This window comes from Callorhinchus milii, unplaced genomic scaffold, assembly GCF_018977255.1.
Source record: "Callorhinchus milii isolate IMCB2004 unplaced genomic scaffold, IMCB_Cmil_1.0 Scaffold2, whole genome shotgun sequence".
In the NCBI taxonomy this organism is placed as follows: Eukaryota; Metazoa; Chordata; class Chondrichthyes; order Chimaeriformes; family Callorhinchidae; genus Callorhinchus; species Callorhinchus milii.
The window spans coordinates 97,366,739-97,381,646 of NW_024704743.1; the positions used below are offsets into that span (position 1 = coordinate 97,366,739).

The 14,908-nt window shown below is 43.5% G+C and overlaps 1 protein-coding gene and 4 non-coding genes across 5 annotated transcripts in view; all 5 read left to right on the top strand.

Annotated features, from left to right (window-relative positions):
- The first annotated feature begins 1,030 nt into the window (after positions 1-1,030).
- The window catches only part of dnaaf11 (dynein axonemal assembly factor 11), a 33,475-nt gene continuing 19,597 nt past the window's right edge, over positions 1,031-14,908 (top strand). The window contains exons 1-6 of the mRNA XM_007900906.2: positions 1,031-1,078; positions 7,644-7,811; positions 9,698-9,775; positions 12,446-12,618; positions 13,623-13,849; positions 14,323-14,514. Of these exons, the coding sequence (XP_007899097.2) occupies positions 1,069-1,078; positions 7,644-7,811; positions 9,698-9,775; positions 12,446-12,618; positions 13,623-13,849; positions 14,323-14,514 (848 nt within the window). The 5' untranslated portion in view covers positions 1,031-1,068. The remainder of the gene's footprint in view (positions 1,079-7,643; positions 7,812-9,697; positions 9,776-12,445; positions 12,619-13,622; positions 13,850-14,322; positions 14,515-14,908) is intronic.
- Positions 2,797-2,915, top strand: LOC121848167. Its single transcript, XR_006084895.1, has one exon. It is a non-coding gene; the product is annotated as a 5S ribosomal RNA (ribosomal RNA).
- LOC121848177 lies at positions 4,744-4,862 on the top strand. The gene has a single exon (XR_006084896.1). It is a non-coding gene; the product is annotated as a 5S ribosomal RNA (ribosomal RNA).
- Positions 6,582-6,700, top strand: LOC121848188. Its single transcript, XR_006084906.1, has one exon. It is a non-coding gene; the product is annotated as a 5S ribosomal RNA (ribosomal RNA).
- Positions 9,113-9,231, top strand: LOC121848190. Its single transcript, XR_006084908.1, has one exon. It is a non-coding gene; the product is annotated as a 5S ribosomal RNA (ribosomal RNA).

Consider the following 14,908-nt stretch of genomic DNA (forward strand, 5'->3'; position numbering starts at 1 on the left):
AGTGATGGTGTTGGGGGTGTGACAGTGATGGGGTTGGTGGGTGACAGTGATGGGTTGGGGGTGTGACAGTGATGGGGTTGGTGGGTGTGACAGTGATGGGGTTGGTGGGTGTGACAGTGATGGTGTTGGTGGGTGTGACAGTGATGGGGTTGGGGGTGTGACAGTGATGGGGTTGGTGGGTGTGACAGTGATGGGGTTGGGGGTGTGACAGTGATGGGGTTGGTGGGTGTGACAGTGATGGGTTGGGGGTGTGACAGTGATGGGTTGGGGTGTGACAGTGATGGGTTGGGGGTGACAGTGATGGGGTTGGTGGGTGTGACAGTGATGGGTTGGGGGGTGACAGTGATGGGGTTGGTGGTGTGACAGTGATGGGGTTGGGGGTGTGACAGTGATGGGGTTGGTGGGTGTGACAGTGATGGGGTTGGGGGTGTGACAGTGATGGGGTTGGGGGTGTGACAGTGATGGGGTTGGGGGTGTGACAGTGATGGGGTTGGTGGGTGTGACAGTGATGGGGTTGGGGGGTGTGACAGTGATGGGTTTGGGGTGTGACAGTGATGGGGTTGGGGGTGTGACAGTGATGGTGTTGGTGGGTGTGACAGTGATGGGGTTGGGGGTGTGACAGTGATGGGGTTGGTGGGTGTGACAGTGATGGGGTTGGGGGGTGTGACAGTGATGGGGTTGGTGGGTGTGACAGTGATGGGGTTGGGGGTGTGACAGTGATGGGGTTGGTGGGTGTGACAGTGATGGGGTTGGGGGGTGTTACAGTGATGGGGTTGGGGGTGGGTGACAGTGATGGGGTTGGGGGGTGTTACAGTGATGGTGTTGGTGGGTGTGACAGTGATGGGGTTGGGGGGTGTGACAGTGATGGGGTTGGGGGGTGTGACAGTGATGGGGTTGGTGGGTGTGACAGTGATGGGGTTGGGGGGTGTGACAGTGATAAACACGTCAGACCTCCGCTGCTCTGTCTTGTCCCGTCGATATTTCCGGTGTTGCGCGAGCAGATGCCCACGGTTTACCGGAAGTGTGGGGGCGGTGGACTGTGATTGCCATAGCAACAGCGGAACAACCATGGTGCTGAGTGAGTGTGAGCGGCACAGCAGTTCAGTGACGATGTAAACACAGCTCCGAGATGTTACAGCAATATTATTGTCAAGTAAATTAGAGAGAAATAATGAGACAACTTAAAGAGAGAAATAGAAAGAAATATATATCTATAGAGAGAGAATAATGGAGAAAGAAATAGAGGGAGTGAGTGAGAAAGAATCAGAGGAGAAATAAAGAGAATAGATGGCGTAATGGAGCGAGAAATAAAGACAGAAAGAAACATTTGAGAGAGAAATAAGAGATAGAGTGAGTGAAATTGAGAAGGAGAAATAGAGAGCGTGTGGGGAGGGAGAAAAATAGAGAGAGGGGATGAGATATAATCATACAATAATGTAGTTGTGATTTAATGGAAGAATATAATCAAGAATATAGAATAGAGATTGTGTGTGAGGGAGAAATAGCGAAAGAACAATTAAAATTGAAATCGAGAAACGGAGAGTGAATCAGAGAAACAGAAGGAGAGTGTGTGAGAGAGGTCATCACCAGGTAATCACCAGGTCAAGGGGTGGCCATGGACGTGGGTGGCAGAGTGGATGCAGAGGGAGAGGTTGTGTGAGGAGAGAGAACAACAAGATTTAATTTTCATTTCATTTATAGAGCGCCTTTCACGTCGGGAGGACGTCCCAAGGCGTTGGACAGTTGGGTCAGGATCCGAGCAGGGGGGACATGGTCAGGGTGAGGGGAGGGGAGGGAGGGAGCGAGGAGGGGGTAGAGAGTCGAGAGGGGAGCTGAAGGCTCGGTCAAAGAGAAAGGTCTTGAGACCGGCCTTGAAGGGAGGAGTAGGAGGGAGGAGGTGGCGAAGGCACTGGGGGATGGAGTTCCAGAGCCTCGGGGCTGAGAGGCTGAAGGCCCGGCCACCAATGGTAGGGCGGTTGGGGCGGGGGATGTGGAGCAGACCGGAGCCAGAGGAACGGAGGGTACGGGCAGGTAAGTAGGGGGATAGTAGGTCGGAGAGGTAGAAGGGAGAAAGGCCGTGAATGACCTTGTAGGTGAGGATGAGGATCTTGAATTCGATCCTCTGGGGGATGGGGAGCCAGTGGAGGCGAGCGAGGGTGGGAGTGATGTGGTCCCGAAGCCTGGTGCGGGACAGTACATGAGCTGCAGAGTTCTGAATGACCTGCAGCTTGTGGAGGAGTGCCGGGAAGGCCGGCGAGGAGAGCGTTCCATATCAGCTTGAGGTGATAAAGGCGTGGACCAGAGTTTCAGCAGCGTGAGGGGTGAGGTAGTGCTGTAGTCTGGCGATGTTTCGGAAGTGATGGAAGGTGGTGCCGGTTGTAGCGCGGATGTGGGGAAGAAAGGACAGCTCAGGGTCGAACAGAACGCCGAGGTTCCTGTTTGGCTTTGAGAGGTGGAGAGTGGAGCCTTGGATGCTGATGCTGTCAGCGCCTGAGGTGCAGAGGCGCTGACGCGAGCCAATCAGGAGGGCCTCGGTTTTGCGCACGTTGAGCTGAAAAAAGTTGTCGTGGAGTTGAGGGTAGAGGAGGAAAGGAAGAGTTGGGTGTCATCGGCATACATGTGGAAGTTAACCCCATGTCTGCGGATGATGTCACCAAGGGGGAGATATAGAGGGTGAAGAGGAGGGGACCGAGGACAGAGCCCTGAGAAGTCAGTGGAGACAGAGCAAGAGGCGCTACATTTCCTTGGACCCAGAAGCTGTAGTGGTTTAAGTGTTGTCAATTCTGATGCTCTAATGCCTACGGCCATACTACCCTGAACACGCCCGATCTCGTCTGATCTCGGAAGCTAAGCAGGGTCAGGCCTGGTTAGTACTTGGATGGGAGACCGCCTGGGAATACCAGGTGCTGTAGGCTTTTTCTTTCAACCAACACCAGACATGGAGAAAAACTCATTTTCAACCCACATACAACATTTCTTTTCATTTAAGCTGGAATTCCAGTCAAATTCACTTCATATCATGATGAGCGTTGGCTCAATTCTGACCTTACATTATCCAATATGTCACCTTCAAGCCAGTTCAACTCCAAGGTGACCCCACTTACCTCTCCCGCCCCCCCCAGGTGGATATATCTGGTTTGGATACTCTGAAGTATGGCAGTGGGTTTCTACAGATGACGGACAACCTACGGACCAAAAAATATGTCATTGATTCCTTGTGGTTTGGTTGTTTAGTCCGAATTTTAAAAAAATTGTCACAAGAAACTTTATGTATGAGTTTTGATAGTCAAGAATCTTATTTAATCCTCCATCTCTGCATCTATTAAACTCACAAACATTGTGATTTGTTTAGCACATTGAATGCAAACTTTAGGTCCTATTGTCCTGTTCTCAATCACAAAATGGAAATCAAATGCAAATATTCTGTGTAACTCATGAAGTGTTGTAAATTGTGATGCTCCAATGTCTATGGCCATACTATCTTGAACACGCCCAATCTCGTCTGATCTCGAAAGCTAAGCGGGAGGGTCAGGCCTGTTCTGTGAGTAGGGGGCAAAGGGGTGGAGCTGGTGCGGAGGCTGAAGGAGAAGCTGTTTGTGGAGACAAAGTGGAGACGGTTTGAGAGATAGGATCTGAACAAGGACAGAACCATGAAGATTGAGGTGAGAGGAGAGATGGTGGAGGAGTTTGGAAAGGAAAGGGAAGTTGGAGATGGGCCCAGGGAAGGTTTTTTGAGGACAGGGGTGATACCGGCTTTTTGTAAGGCGGTGGTAATGGTGCCAGTGGACAGGGAGAGGTTGATGATGTCGGTGAATGAAGCAAAGAGATGGAGCTGGGAGGTAAGGAGAGGGGTATCGATGCGATCAAGGGAGCAGGTGATGGGTTTCATGTGGATTATAATGTGTTGCGAGAGGGGAAGACAGGTTAGAAGGTGTGGAGGAAGGGATGTGGAAGTGCTCGCGGTTGGGAGGGCAAAGGCAGCTGAGTGGATCCTCTTGATTTTGGTTTTGAGGAAGTCCAGCATTTCCTGGCTGTTGGCATTGGAGGCGAGATGGGCGAGGAGTTAGAAGGTTGGTGGTGGAGACGAGAAGCCTGGGGTTGTCCTTGGCCTCCAAGATTATTTTGGACCAGAAGGATGATTTGCTGGAGGTGACGGCAGAGGCGGTATGTTTTGATGTGGTCCAGCCAGATCCGTCAACGGACCATTACATTCGATTTGAGCCACGGGCGTTGGGTGGCAACACGTGTGACTTGAGGGAGTGGAGGTGGCTGGTGTACCAGGGTGGGTTGTGTGAGTAGGAGGTGGTTCGGGAGGTGAGGAGAGGGCGCAAGGGGTTCGAGAGTGGTGGAGAGGGGATTGTGGAGGAGAGTGATCAAGGTGGATCCGTCTGTGCAGGTGGAAGCCCAGAGGGGACGAATTCAGATGACTCCAGGGCAGCAGAGAGGGAGTGCTGGGAGATTTATTTCCTGTTGCAGAAGGAGATGGATTGTGTGGTGATGGTGGAGTTACGTAAGATAAGATAAAGTAATGGTCCAAGATGGCTCTGTCGGTGATGGTGAGGTCCGAGATCCTGAGGCCCCGGCTAATCACCAGGTCAAGGGGGTGGCCATGAACGTGGGTGGATGTAGAGGGAGAGGTTGTTTGAGGAGAGAGAAGTCAGTGGAGACAGAGCAAGAGGCGCTACATTTACTTGGACCCAGAAGCTGTAGTGGTTTAAGTGTTGTCAATTCTGATGCTCTAATGCCTACGGCCATACTACCCTGAACACGCCCGATCTCGTCTGATCTCGGAAGCTAAGCAGGGTCAGGCCTGGTTAGTACTTGGATGGGAGACCGCCTGGGAATACCAGGTGCTGTAGGCTTTTTTTAATCATTGAGAAAAACTAAACTTAAACCAACATGAAGTGTTTCTTTTCATTTAAGGTGGTATTTGACCTAAATCTTTCTGTATGTTTGTTTGTTTTTGCTATGAATGAAAGACAAGTTGATAATAAAAAATCTTGCATTTGATATAGCGCTTCATCACGTGTTCGAGACGTCTCAAAGTGCTTCACAGAATATATTGTAAAATGAATTGACTGTATATTTTGTGTATATTATAAGTTCCACATCTTATTTCCTCGCTCTTCCTGGCTGAACGTCATGCACGGTCGAAGAGAAGGATCTTGAGACGTGCCTTGAAGGAGGCAAGGGAGGGAGGGAATTGAAGGGTTGGAGTACCAAAGTGTGGGGGCGGTGAAGCTGATGGCCCGACCACCGATTGTTGGGCGAGGAGGACATGGAGCAGGTCGGAATGAGATGGTTCTTCACCTCTATATGTACACCCACAATATGTACACCCACAATATGGCTCCCCCTCACAGAGTTACCTGGGTGTTCCATCCTCACTGATGAATGCAAATCCCTATAACTATGTGCAATTTGACTAATGAGTTCTTCCACATCAAAAGGCACTACCAATTGCTATTTAAATTAAACCAAATTGGGAAGCTTCAGTCAATCAGATGTTTATTTTACACCTCTGTGACCTAGGCTGAACCTCTTTGTGTATTCTCTCCTTTGTTTTATACAGAAAGCTTGAGTAACCACAGCTCAGTAAACTTAAGTAAAACTCACTATTCCAGTGAGCGAATAGTGAACCTGTGGACAGGCTCCCTAGGCAGTCAGTTGAAGCTGGAAGTGTTGATTTTTTCAAATACAGATTAGATAGTGTTCTTTTAGGAAATAACATTGTGGGATATAGTACATATGTGCATGTGACCGCCAGGAAGATGGAAGATGAACTCGATGGACCTTGGTCTTTTTTCCTCTAGCATTTCTTATGTTCTTATGGAATTTCATTGTAGCTTCAATGAAATCCACAACTCTCGGAATTAAATCTTAAACAACATGATAAGTATCAACAAACAGCAACTATGAGATAACAAACATTTGTCAAACTAATACTACATATAGCAGCCACTTGTAATCAGGTTAATGTAAAAGTGCACAAAGAACCAACCTCTGATTACTGCTCGTCAATAGGCAGAGCACGTACGTTTGTTGTTATCAGGTCAAAAAATAGCGACCATGAGCACGTGGCGCTTGTTCTTTTACGGGCATTGAGCCCCTCCCCGAATTAGGGCACCCAATGGGAATTGTAGTGTGTTCTGTGAAGCGCTTTGGGACGTCCTCCCGACGTGAAAAGCGCTATATCAAATGCAAGGATTATTATTATTATTTATTATTATACTCTATTACCTGATGTAATTAGTGCCTTTTTATGGTACAATAAGATTCTCCACTCGGTTGCCCAATAGGAGGACAAGCACCAATCCTTGAATTTCGAGTTTGTGATTGTGGAGTTAAGGAGATTAAGTAATGGTCCGAGACGGCGCTGTCAGTGATGGTGATGTCCGAGATAATCATGCCCTGGGTATTCACCAGGTCATGGGGTGGCCATGGACGTGGTGACAGAGTGGATGTAGAGGGAGAGGTTGTTTGAGGAGAGAGAAGTCAGTGGAGACAGAGCAAGAGGCGCTACATTTACTTGGACCCAGAAGCTGTAGTGGTTTAAGTGTTGTCAATTCTGATGCTCGGATGCCTACGGCCATACTACCCTGAACACGCCCGATCTCGTCTGATCTCGGAAGCTAAGCAGGGTCAGGCCTGGTTAGTACTTGGATGGGAGACCGCCTGGGAATACCAGGTGCTGTAGGCTTTTTCTTTCAACCAACACCAGACATGGAGAAAAACTCAATTTCAACCCACATACAACATTTCTTTTCATTTAAGCTGGAATTCCAGTCAAATTCACTTCATATCATGATGAGCGTTGGCTCAATTCTGACCTTACATTATCCAATATGTCACCTTCAAGTCAGTTCAACTCCAAGGTGACCCCACTTACCTCCCCCCCCCCCAAGGTGGATATATCTGGTTTGGATACTCTGAAGTATGGCCGTGGGTTTGTACAGATGACGGACACCCTACGGACCAAAAAATATGTAATTGTTCCCTTGTGGATCAGTTGTGAAGTCTTAAAACAAAAACAATAATAAATTGGTCATTTTCAATCTATGACTGTTTGTGGGACACTGCTGTGCGAAATTGGCTGCCGCGTTCGCCCACACATATACTATACAGTCAATTCACTTTACAGTATATTCTGTGAAGCGCTTTGAGCCATCTATAAGATGTGAAAAATGCTATATGAAATGCAAGGATTATTATTATTTTTTAAAAAATCAAGAAGCTTTATGTATGAGCTTTGATAGTCAAGAATCTTATTTAATCCTCCATCTCAGCATCTATTAAACTCACAAACATTGTGATTTGTTTGGCAAATTGAATGCAAACTTTAGTCCTATTGTCCTGTTCTCAATCACAAAATAGAAATCATGTATTATATGTAACTCATCAATGCACTGAAATGTTGTTCAGTATAAATGCAATCACTAATTATAATTTAACTGATTCCACTGTACAGATCCTAAACTTTTTTATTTACTCACGTTTAATACATTCAACATCCTAAACAATTGTACATGAATTCCTACAGTTAATTACATGGAAAGCATTCTGAAATGGAAATTCAGTGAAACCTGTTTTCGAATGGCCTTCTGTGCTGTATAATTCTATGATTTTATGATAATGTTTTACAGTTACAGAAGATCTGGTGAGACAACGATCAGAACACAATAACTGTGAGATATCTACATTAGAAGAAATTTCTTTGCACCAGCAAGATATTGAGAAAATCGAACACATTGACAGATGGTGCAGAGATCTAAAAATCCTCTATTTCCAAAATAACCTGATTCCTAAACTTGGTAAGTCTGGCTGGTTTACTGAGAAAGTTTATAGAGTGATGCTTTGGATCTCACCCTAGATTACCCTGAATCGGAGAGTTGTTGGTTTAATCTCCGTGTTTCAATTTGATACTCTAGGGCAGTATAGTGTGCACTCGCTCCCTCTCTCACCGCATTTATGGGCTGTCTCAAGACGTGCCTCTACATCCTCCCCACCTTTCTCAGCTGCCACCCCAGCTCGGGTGCCAGGCCAGTATTGCTAAGCATCTTTGGACATCCTCCCAATGTGAAAGATGCTTTATAAATGAAAGATTGTATTGTATTGTTCTTGTCCGCTCCCTCTGCTCAGCGGGCTCCAACTTGTTTGTCGGGCTTCGGCTTGTTTGTCGGCCTCCTCAACTCTTCCCTCCGTAGGCTACAGATCATCCAGAACTCTGCAGCCCGTGCCCTCTCCCGCACCAGGCTCTGTGACCTTATCCCCTCCATCCTCGCCCGACTCCACTGGTTTCCTATCACAGAGGATACAGTTCAAGATCTTGATCCTCACGTTCAAAACCCTCCAAGGCCTTGCTTCCCCCTACCTCTGCAACCTCTTAACCCCCTACCATCCTGCTTACTCCCTATGCTCAGCGGGCTCCGGCGAGCTTCACATCCCCCGCCTCTCTCACCCCACTATTGGCGGGCAGGCATTGGGTTAACAATCCTCCTCAAAGATGAAGATAATGCATGGGATCCTACCCTCTGGAACTCCATCCCGCAGTCCCATCACCTCGCCCCCTCCCTTGCCACCTTCAAATTCCATCTCAAGACCCTTCTCTTCGACGGTGCTTTCGATCCTCCTGCTTCTCCCTGGCCCTCCACCCTCCACGATCACAACACCCAGCTCGGGTCTGAAACACTGACTATCCAGCGCTTTTGGACATCCTCCCGACGTGAAAGGAATTATACAAATAAGCATAACTTTGTTGTTCAATTGGGGGGAGTGTTGCATTATCTTCATCTTTGAGGTGGATTGTTAACCCAAGGTGCCATCTGTCTATTTTCTGTCCGGTGGACGTTAAAGATCCCATGACACAATTTGAAAAGAGGCAAAAAGCATTGCTAGATATATTGCATTAGAGCTGAAATGAGCAGATGTTTTGATTAAGATGAAGTTGTATTCCAGCGCCTTGGTACATGCTCCTGATGGGAAAGGTCCCTATGCAAATGTAATTTGTTGTTGTTGTTATATTATTTATGGCCAAAGTTGCAATAAAAAATCTGCCCTCACTTAGACCCAGAAGCTGTAGTGGTTTAAGTGTTGTTAATTGTGATGCTCCAATGTCTACGGTCATACTACCCTGAACACGCCCGATCTCGTCTGATCTCGGAAGCGAAGCAGGGTCAGGCCTGGTTAGTACTTGGATGGGAGACCGCCTGGGAATGCCAGGTGCTGTAGGCTTTTACCAACACTAATTTATTTATTTTAATTTCAATTAAAATCATATATTTTAATCTGTGGAATTTTAACAGTTGAAAACAAAAAAGGATCACCAATAGGTGTTGGAAAACAGAAATATTTGTTCATTTTGGAGATGGCTAGATTCTGCACTACTTGGTAAGCAGTATAATTCAACACAATTCAGACATTTCACCAAAAGTTGCGCTATTGTGGACTAAATACTCTTCTCACCATCAACATTGCATAATTAAAAAAGCACATTGATTTAAAAATATTACTATAGATTTTACATAACTTTTCTCCTCTCTCCTAAAGGCTTTGATTCCATTTTTGCACTTTGCTGCGAGTACATTTCTATGGTTGTAAATTAGTTTCCTGTACTTCACCTAATGGATTTGAGCTTTGATAATTTCTTAGGTGACACAGTTGACTGCCTTATGTTATTAGGATTTTGTTTATTTTACAGAGAATCTTGGTAAATTGAAGAAACTAGAATACCTCAATCTAGCTTTAAACAACATCGAGTGCATAGAAAATTTAGAAGGTAAGTCAACCATAACCATTCAGGTGCTTACTATTGTATATTTTGCAAGCGAGAGACCTGGGTTCGATTGCATTACCAGCAAACCTTGGGTAAGTTTCCTTACTCCACACGCCTGATAATAATCCCTCAAGAAAAAAAATTATAAATTGGTCATTTCAATTCAAGACTGTTTGTGGGAAACTGCTGTGCGCAATTGGCTGCCGTGTTTCGCCAACAAATATACAGTCAATTCACTTTACAGTCTATCCTGTGAAGTACTTTGAAACGTCTAGAAGAAGTGAAAAGCGCTATATCAAATGAAAGGATTATTATTATTATTAATAGGCACCTTCAGATCTGAACAAAACTATAATTGCAGCTATATAATTTTTCTCTATTAATGTACAGTTTCTAGATTTGAGTACAATTTTACTTCAATGTACAGTGTGTTCACAAAGTCCTTTTACCCCATTACAAAACAGTGATATGAGACTACGGAGGAGCTGAAACAAGGTGGCATTTTGCCTCGTCACTCCATCCATGTTACGGAAGATATCATACTGAACATAGCGACGGATCATTATCTGTCATGAAAATGATTGCAATCACACCAATCCTCTGGATGTCTGGAAGTCTAAGTACAGTTAAACACTTGTGCTGAATACAATTAAGTACTTCTAAATACAGTGATCATAATTCTTTCATTATGTTTCAGTTGTTGGTCAGTGCACTCTACAAAAAAACATGGGGTAACAGGACTTTGTGGACATCATATAGTAAAATAAATTTGAAATAAGTAATTCTTGCTCTTCTAAAATGTTAAAACAAATTATACCTTTTTTATATTGAGAAACCCAATGAAGAGCCAAGGCTAATATTGTAGCACAATTAAAGGTGAATAGTATTGCCCTCACTGAAAACTAGAAACATCAAGAAAAAATGATTACATGATAAGCTTGTAGAGTAAAGAGAATGAATTGAAGCAGGACAGTTTATCTGCTCTTTAAAAATAATGATTTTCTTTCCGTTAAGTCTTTATGTCTTTTGGGTGGAGTAAGAGAATGCCGGGACAGCTTGAGAGAAACGCAATGATCATAGTATATTGTTGAAAAGGGGAGACAAAGTATGTTGTAACACTGGGTAAATTTCCTACTTTGTGCAGTGAGATCTTTAACATCAACAACAGCAGCAACAGTTTACCCTTGTACAGTGCCGATCATGTTGGGAGAACTTCTCAAAGCTGTTTACAAAGGCTGAGTGGGAGTGGAGACTAATGAACCAACGAACTAATGGCTTGAAAGCCAGCTGACTACGAGATGTGAATAGGCTGGCTGTGTACATGCCCAATGACTATGGTCCACTCTGCAACTGCAATATAATTGAATTCATGCTGTAATGAAGCACCTGATAACAGGGCTTCACTCTTTTGTGCAAATTGTTGTCTGCGCTGGAGTGTCCACCTGGACTAAGTATCCTATTGTCTGTGTCACAGACTGAGATCAAAGTGGTACCATCGGAGTCAAATTGACACCTAAATCTTGATGACAAGGTGCTGGAACGTGTGAGTTTATTCTCTTATCAAGCGCTCTGGGTTCTATCCCATGTGAGGGGTGCTATATAAATACAAGTTCTTGTTGTTGTTATCACTTCTCCATTCAACAGCCTCATGTTGATGTTTATCCTGTTTATCAGTTTCCAATCATGCTGGCGTTGGTACAATAGCGTTCCCTATGGATCTGCAATTTACTAAGTGGTAGTTCTATTTTTGTTTCTAATTTTGAATTGCAATAAAATTTAATCTTTAGAACTACTCAGACTGGATATCATTTTCTATTTACGTTAAATTGAAAGGCATGTTTGTTTTGTGAAACTTGGTGTGGCAGGAGGGAAATGTTTCGCATGGACTGATCAATAGCAAAAGAAAAGCTCTAGACATTATGAAACTGCATGCTTGATACAGCAATAGAGACATCAGACTAATTCAAACTAATAGCCTTTCCCTGCAGCTCAACATGGGTACTAATTCTATGAAAGGTGGACATACCTTCATCTTGATAAAGAATAGTATATGAATACAATTTGCGAATGGTATCATCCAAAGTATCTTTAGTTGATGCCTGTTTGGCAGTGATAGATTTACAGTGCTGGCAGGCATTTGGAGTCATTAACTGATCTTTGAACATTAACTGTGGAGAAGAAAAGCTATGGTTTAAAATAGGAACAGTGTACATCTTAAGATGAAGGGTAAGTGATGCTTTTGACCTGCGGTGGCAGTGAAAACTACTCTTACTTCTACTGCCAGAGAAAAATGAATGAAAAAAATGGCTACAATACCTTGTAAAAGTGGATATTCAATCACTTTAACATAGCTCGTTTTTGTCTTGGAAGTAAAAATGTTTTTCCTGGGCAGTAGAAAACCCATTGCCCTGTGATCTTTACAAACTTGGAGGGAAGATGTTCAAATGCTGAAAAAGTAACCACAGTAATAAGAGGACAATTGAAAGTTTCAGATGATTTGCAATAAAAGTTTTATGAATGACTCAAATATTTAAATGAGATTGGATTTTACATTCAACTTATTTATCCAGCTTAATATTGTAATGTCTATTTTAGCTACAATACAAAAAAAGGTATAAAATTGGCAAGACTCGAAAGATTAATGTGGTTTCTTGTTTCTTTTATTCATGGCAGGCTGCGAGTTTTTGAACAAACTGGACCTAACTATTAATTTTGTGGGAGAATTGACCAGTGTGGCGTCGCTGAAACACAATGTACATCTGAAAGAACTATTTCTGATGGGAAATCCCTGTACGGAGTTTGAAGGCTACAGGCAGTTTGTTATTGCTACACTCCCACAGCTAAAGGTAGATAACAACAGCAACTTGCACTTATATAGTGGCCTCCAGCGGGGTAGCATTTCAAAGCACTTAACAATGGCGGAGCCTGACTCCAAGCCGGTGTGGGAGGTGGCCGTAAGCACGGTCAAAGAGGAAGGTTTTCAGGTGGGACATGAAAATGGGTAGAGAGGGGGCAAGGCTGTGACTGAGGGAGAGCATTCCAGAGTTTCGGGGCGTAGTGCGTGAAAGCGTGACCTCCGATGATGGGATTGAGCAGGAGGACAGTGCCAATTGAGTGGAGGCACCGGGTGGTGGATTGGGGAGTGAGGAGGTTGGAGATGTAGGGAGTTGCCAAAGAGTGAAGGGACCTCCCTAGATAGAGGGTCATTGTGTTCCCTTTCAAATATAGGTGTTGCGGATCCAACATTCATTGGTATCATAATGCACCTTTTGGTTAACATTAATTATTAACATTGATACTTGTCTAGGTGGTTGTCTACACACAAAATTAGGATGCTTGGATATGGATCCAGCATTTATGTGGCTAGTAGGGTTAGCTTGACAAATGACAGATGTGTGGCAATAGTTGACTATAGGGATAGGACTGGAGGAGTCACATCTAATAGGCCTGGCAAATATTGTTAATGTTACTGGACTGAAGAAATTAGAATTTATTGTACTAGAGTTACAAGGCAGTGATTCATTTAAGCAGTTAAATGAAGAGGCTGAAGGTCAAAAGATGTGTGTATGTCCGTCTAATTGAAATACTAAATTATTATTTAAACTCACTTTTAGATTTTTTTGCTACATAATCTGTAGTTTATCCATAATATGGTTGTGCAGAACAGAGTTGTACGATTGGAAGAATGAGTAAGATAGGGTCTGAAAATGTAATTAACCACTGTATATTACCAGGAAATCGCATTATCTTTTTATAATTGGTGTGGTCTTTCATATTTTACCTGAAGTCCAACTTCCAGTTTCAAAGCAAGTTATTGAACATGGAATTCTTTTTGTTTCTTGGACTACAGCAGTTAGATGGGAAGGAAATAGACCGCTCTGAACAGATTCAGGCACTGCAAGATTACCCAGAAGTGCGACGACAAGTTTTAGAACAACAACAAGCATATCTCTTAAAGCGAGCCAGAGAAAAAAAAGAAGCACAGAAGTACTTAGAAAAGAAAGGCAATAAAGAGAAAGCTGAAGAAAAACGAAAGCCTGGCTTTGATGGACGTTGGTACACTGATATCAATACCATGTATGTAAAACTGTGGTTCATTTGTAATTTTAAGAAATAGGAGAGGGAAAATACATTGGTTTTAACAGATTCCATCTTAAAATTACTGCATCAAATCTCTTAAGACACATTACAATTTCAGTAGCTTTTTATTTAATTTTTTCAGTTGTGAACATGTTGTCTCCCCCAAATTTCTATATCTAGACATTTTATTAGCAACTCACTTATCCTTAATTTTAGAAACCCTTTTATTTTATATCCCTAGCATATAAAAGGTCTTTTATGTAGCTTGAATGTTTTGTTCTTAAAGTTTCAGTTTGAAAAATTCTTTCATCTCCTTCTGACTGACTGAAAAGCCTCCTATCAAATTAAGACTGAATTTAAGACCTTTTCAACTTTCTGAGTGATATTAAATTTGAGCTTGTAATGGTTTCAAAGGCTAAAACTGGGTGACGCTTTGGGCCTTATGTCTCCTATTTTTATTTTTTGAGTAGATCTGACCATGGAAAGAACACAAAGGATAAGCAAAACAATGGCCATAGTGAAGAGGAACAAGACCACAAGGTTATAGATGAAGACGAAATGAACAAGTCATTCTGGGAGGAGCCTACAGCTTTCACCCCTGAATCTAGACTGGAGACTCACAGATACCTTGAAGAGAAGCGCAAAATCAAAGAAGAGAACAAGTAAACATAATTAACAAATAATTATTAAATTTATACTCAAGCATGGTGATGGGTTTTGTATGTGTCAGATGCCTGGCTGACCATAATAAAATAATTAAATACTCTTCTACAGGGTTAGCTATTCCAATTCTGCATTGTAAATTAATATTGTATTGTAACAAATTGCAGTCTTGATTGCAGTGAGGCAATAAAAATTGTAATAATAATGCTTACATTTGGTATATCGCCTTTCATGTCAGGGGGACCTCTCAAAGTGCTTCACAGTATATATAGTGTAAAGTGTCATGACTGTGTTTTGTGGACAAATGCAGCAGTCAATTTGTGCCTGAATATTGTCCTCAATGAGACATTGAGGACAACAACTTGGATTTATTTAGCGCCCTCCACGCCGGAC